General features: G+C 34.1%; 1 protein-coding gene across 1 annotated transcript in view; it reads left to right on the top strand.

Annotated features, from left to right (window-relative positions):
* Window positions 1–1,544: 1,544 nt before the first annotated feature.
* C8A (complement component 8, alpha polypeptide) overlaps window positions 1,545–6,000 on the top strand; it is a 62,527-nt gene continuing 58,071 nt past the window's right edge. The window contains exon 1 of the mRNA XM_011941439.1: window positions 1,545–1,754. Within this exon, the coding sequence (XP_011796829.1) occupies window positions 1,678–1,754 (77 nt within the window). The 5' untranslated portion in view covers window positions 1,545–1,677. The remainder of the gene's footprint in view (window positions 1,755–6,000) is intronic.

Below are 6,000 nucleotides of genomic sequence, written 5' to 3'. Positions count from 1 at the left end.
GGATTCCAAATGAAAGGAGGTAGGAGAAAGAGAGACACAGAAATCACAGGCTCCAGGGACTCACCAGGACCCAGAATCCACATTTACTTCTGTCAAGTTTACCAAAATCTCTGAGAAAAGGGAGATGATAACAATTTGGTGCCTTTAAAATAATCTCCACATTTAAATCGGAAACACATTTTCTTAAGCATACTAGTCATTCATTAAAATTTCCCCTAACTTTGAGATCAGTAATGATACTACTGGACAGTCCTGCTAATGAGAGAATCTAAATATTCCCAATGATATTGAGATAGCTGTACAACTTTTGGCAAGTTAGTTCCTTTCTCTGGGCCTAAATTTCTTCGTCTTCATTAATTCCATCTACATGGAATTAATAATTTCTATCTCATATCCCTGCTATGAAAATTAAATAAGACATATGAAATGCCTGCCACATAGTAGGCATTCAATTATTGTCTGTGTATCTATCCATCATCTATTTACCTACCTATCTATCCATCCATCTCTATTAATTTTGTTTGTTTGTTTGTTTGTTTTTTGTTTTCAAAATGTCAGACTTGGCAGTTTTATTTTTATTTTTTATTATTATTGTATTTTAAGTTCTAGGGTACATGTGCACAACGTGCAGGTTTGTTACATATGTATACATGTGCCATGTTGCTGTGCTGCACCCTAATCTAGTCACTTACATTAGGTATATCTCCTAATGCTATCCCTCCCCACCCTCCCCACAATAGGACCCGGTGTGTGATGTTCCCCTTCCTGTGTCCAAGTGATCTCATTGTTCAATTCCCACCTATGAGTGAGAACATGTGGTGTTTGGTTTTCTGTTCTTGCGATAGTTTGCTGAGAATGATGGTTTCCAGCTGCATCCGTGTCCCTACAAAGGACACCTCATCTCTTAATTTAATTTAATTTATGTCTTGGAGAGTAAGAGATTGTATGCAGGTATGGTACCGTTAGCCCAGATATGTGGTTCTATTGACATTTGACATTATAATTCTAGAGAGTGCTTCTGGAGATGTCTATTTAAGACATCTGGCCCCCTCGAGAAACAGATATGCTGGACCTTGATGATAGCCAGTGTCTGTATGAAAAGTGGAAAGTCCATTGAATTACACATATATTTCAGGATTTAGATGTTTGGCAATATATAGTAGAGCTTTCATATAACTGTTGGCATTTCCTACATTTTTCTGAGTGCTTTATGTCTGAGTTGATATGACAATATTAGCCTTGTTTCAGTCTTGTGAAATAGATTGATCTGACCTCAGAAGTTCCAAGAGATACCGGAAAAGACCAGGAATTCTAGAACTGCATCGTGGTTTGGTTTTTGTCTCTGTTTGAAAATAAGACCTCTTTGCTAAGCTGTTGTTGGTTAAATATCTTCTTTTCCTTAACCACATGGATTTGTTTTTCAAAAGGTCTAAAGGGCAGTGGCCTTTGGTGTCTGGAACATTTTTAGAGTATTTAGGTAATCAATACTCTGGTTACTATTTAACCACATTTGAAAGAGAATCAATTGAGTTCTGTGCGAATTTGTGTGTATCTGGGTGAGTTTCTAACATCAGATAGATCTTACAGGTCCCAGCCTGTAGACATCTTTTACTCCAATTTCCTGAATAGATAGTTTTATTCCTTCAAGGTAATATAGCGCGGTGGCTTCTGGCTGAGATGTTTGCTGTTGTTTTCTTCATCTTGTCTTTGATGACTTGTCAGCCTGGGGTAACTGCACAGGAGAAGGTGAACCAGTAAGTGGGCCATATGTCTCTGCAAAACTTGCACATAGGAATCACCTGCTGGGGAACTAAGACACTTTTATGTTTGCAGCAGAGGCTATGTTAGAATGGAAAATAACCTCTTTTCATGTTATTGCTACTCCCGTGGAGGAGGATGGGACAGTGAAAAGACTGTGCTAAATTGGCCTACGTGTAAATCACAGCTCTAATGCTTAGAAGCTGAGTAATTCAGGGTAAATCATTTAACCTGTTTGATCCTTAGTTTCCCTAGCTGTAAAATGAGAATAATAATACCTCTTCTATAAGAGTTAATGTAGATAAAATAAGATCCTGAATATAAAATGTACTCAACTTATAGTAGACACTTAATAAATGATAGTTTTCCTGAGTGGTGCTGAACAGTTAACTTAACCTCTACTTCCTTATCTGTAAAGGAGCATCATAAGAGTACCTGTCTCATAGTTTTGGGGGAGGATAAAATTAGATAATGTGTTCAAAATCACTTTGGGGGAGGCAAAGGACTATAGAGATGCTGGGTCATTTGATTCTAAAACTGACTTTATCTTTTGCTATGGGATAATAGAGGGAAGTGATATAGTTTCATATGTACATTGCATTTCACTCATTCTATTTTCTTGAGATTTCCAACCTAGCTTCATGAGATTTTTTTTTTTTTTTTTTGTATCTTAATATTAAGTATTTTGTGGAGCCTAAGCAGTCCTTTATTTCACCTTTGGGATAGCTTTAAAGCAATCCCTTTCTCCCAAACATTAAAGATGTTAAATAGATTTATTTAATTATAATTCTTGATAGATGATGCAATTTTGAATCATTAGTGCTTTTAAATGCTAGAGCAAGTGAGAGTTCCTTTAAGTAACAGTTCAGAAGGGAGGAAAGCATTTTAAAAGCAGTTAATCTGTAACTTGTATTTAAAGGAAATACAATTTTGAAATCAGAAAATTCATCTCTAATAATTAGAAGATAAAGCAAGAGAACTGTGGTAAAGGAAATCTCCGCCGAGATATTCTTAATTATAACAGCTTATCATTGTAATCCTTTTTGAAAATGAACAAAGAGTCTTGATGTTTGATGAACTTATCAAACAAGACAGACCAGTGAAGAGGCAAATTTCAAGTCAAGGCAAACTAGAACCAATTAAATACTTTACAAAGTGCTGAAGAAGGAAATCATGAGGTCTTTGTATCTAATGCCAGTGTGTCTGACACTGACTTTGAAAGTGAAAAGCTACATGGTGAAAAGATTTTATTAGGTTAAAATTCTGGCACTGGCATTTAGTAGCTGTCTGATCTCAGGCAAGTTATTTAATTTTTCCAAGCTTCATTTTCCTTACCTGTAAAATGGGAGGAAAGTAAGAACAAAAATTAAATGCATGAAAGTACTTAGATCAATACCTATTACCTATTACCTAGTAAGTGTTCAGTGAAAGCTGTCACCAGTGCTTTGTGTGATTGTTATTGTTCTTTTTTGGTATTTTCATTCCCTTGATGGTTGACAATAATCAGACAGAACAAATTTATAATATGCCAATTGGCATGGATCTTTCTGTTCAGTCAGAGATTTTAAACTTTATTTTTAAGTAATAGCACTCTTTTCCCCTGCAAAATAAAATTTCACATGAACTCTAACATTGAAAACAGATAATATATAGATTTACATTTTAATGGCACACATTTATTTTGTAAGTCCATGTTTAATGTTTGCTCATTATAAAATCTTAATTAAAAGTAGTTATTTGAAAAAAACATTTTAAAACAATGGTGATGGAAGGAAGTTATAATCTTCAGCCTCAAAATCAGTGGATCTCTATTACATATTTTATACAAATAACACCTTTCAGTATGTATGTTGCTTAGAAGTTTTTAATTTCAAGTTTCTAATTTGCCTAGAAGTTTTAATTGCAATTCTTTTAATGTATTGGGATTTGGTTTTTACTAAGAGTGTGGCCAACCTTAGTGAATACTCCATATGCTCAAAAAAGTGCATTATTCTGTGTTCAGTGTAGTTCCAAGTCAATTAAGTCAAGCTGGTTGTTAATGTCACTCAAGTTTTCATCTTGTTCTATTGATTACTGAGAAAAGAATGTTGCAATCTCCAACTGTATTTGTGGATTTGCCTACTTACAGTTCTATCAGTTTTAGCTCCATGTATTTTAAAACTCTGTTATTAAACACACACACACACTCACACACACACACATCTAGAATTATTCTGACTGCTTGATAATTTACCCCCTTATTATCATGAAGGGCTTCCATTATCCCTGGCAACGGTCCTTGTTCTACAACCTATATCATTTATCATTAATACATATAGTTATCCTTGCTTTCTTATGATCTGTATGTGCCTGGCAAATCTTTTTCTATTATTTTATTTTAACTTATATGACTATATTTAAAAATATAATTCATGTGAACGTACATAGATGAGACTTGCTTTAGCTAGTCTCACAATCTCTGTAGTTTAATTATAGTAATTAGACCATTTACATCAAATATAATTATTGATAAACTTGGGCTTGAGTTCGCCATTTTACTATTTGTTTTCTATTTGTCCCATGTCTTCTTTGTTTCTATTTTATTCTTTTTTGGGGCCATCTTTTAGATTTATATTTTTCTAATTCCAAGGTGATATGGTTTTGTGGGTTTATAGTTTTCATTGAAAATTTTTGCAATGATTCATTCATATATGTTTTCTGCCCCATATATTCTCATCTCTCTTTCTGATAGTCCAATTACAGAGATGCTAGCCTGCTGGATAAAGTCCCTCAGGTCACTGATGCTCTTTCTTTTTTTTGTTGTTGGCAGTTTATTTTCTATTTCATTTTGGTTTCTATAACTATATATTTATTAATTTTTTGTTCTGCAGTGTTTAGTCTGCTGTTAAGCCTATCCAGTGAATTTTAAATTTCAGTTAATATAATTTTCAGTTTTAAATGTCTCATTTGGTATCTTTTAATATCTTCTACTACCCTTCTCATTAGCTTCTTAATTCTCCTCAAATAATAGAGCATATTTACAATAACTCTTTCAAAGTTCTTGTATGCTAATTCCATTATTTTTATTTTGTTGGTCTTTAGAATTAGGAATGATTTAGTATCTAGCTTAATCCACTCATGTTACAGAGAAAGAAACTGAATCCTAGAGAGAGAAGAGGAGTATTCAATGACAAGATAACTCTGATAGGCATTTACGGATACTGGCCAATTTAACCCTTATTACATTCTTCTAAGAGTGTTGTTTTTATTATCCATCAGTTGAAGGCCAACATTTTCAACCCAACTTTTCCATTAATGAAAAGCAGAATTCCTTAGGGGAATTTAAAAAACGTGGATGGGGACCTCAAACACAGAGGACAACTATCTAAGCATCTAAAGCTGTTTCTTTTTGTTAAGTGGGCCTGTAGGCAGTTGACCCTAAAGAAGTTTCAATCATGATGTCCCTTTTTATTTTATTGCTTTTGTGGACATCAGAGTATATTTACCAAAGCATCTTGGACCAAGGCCATGTGAATATTTTTAATAGTAGTACAGACGACTGAAAATTTATGTATATTCAGGAAACATGAATTTTTAATTAATGAAAACAATTGGAGTAGTGGATGTGACTCAAAAGTGAATCATGTAATATGGAGACTTTTATTCAGGGTAACTGATCTTTAGCAATACTTCAGGTGGCATTAGGTCTGGTCTATGAAGTATAATCAGTCTGGGATTAAGTCCTGGCATCACCACATAGTGGCTATGGAACTTGGGCCAGTTGCTTCAACTTCCTAGGCTTCATTTTTTTTTTCCATCTATGAAATGGAGATAATACATATTTCATAGAGATTTTGTCGGGACTTGAGTAAGTTTATATAAAGTACTTATAGCAGAACCTGGTACATGGTAAGTCTTTAGAAAATTATTTTTATTACCCTATTTCTCTTTTGTCAGAAATCCTTCAGAATACATCTTGGAATGCTTTAAAAATGCATAGGCTTTGGAGTCTTTGTTGGTTTGAATTCTGGCCTTGCCACTTTCTACCTACATAACCTTAAGCCAGTTATTTCAACTTCTTATGAATCTGTTTTACTCATCTATAAAATGGAAATAGTACTTCTTACCCCCACAGGGTTCTTGTGAAATTTTAATGAAATAACTTAAGATTATGTGAGATAATATATTCGAGGTACTGTGCTCAGCACTAGGGTACAATGGTGAGCAATACAGTCATGATCTCAGTCTTCCAGAGCTTGCAGT

Source organism: Colobus angolensis, unplaced genomic scaffold (genome assembly GCF_000951035.1).
Source record: "Colobus angolensis palliatus isolate OR3802 unplaced genomic scaffold, Cang.pa_1.0 Scaffold102, whole genome shotgun sequence".
NCBI lineage: Eukaryota > Metazoa > Chordata > Mammalia > Primates > Cercopithecidae > Colobus > Colobus angolensis.
The sequence above is the reverse complement of the archived record's forward strand: the minus strand, read 5'-3'. Positions and strand labels throughout refer to the sequence as shown.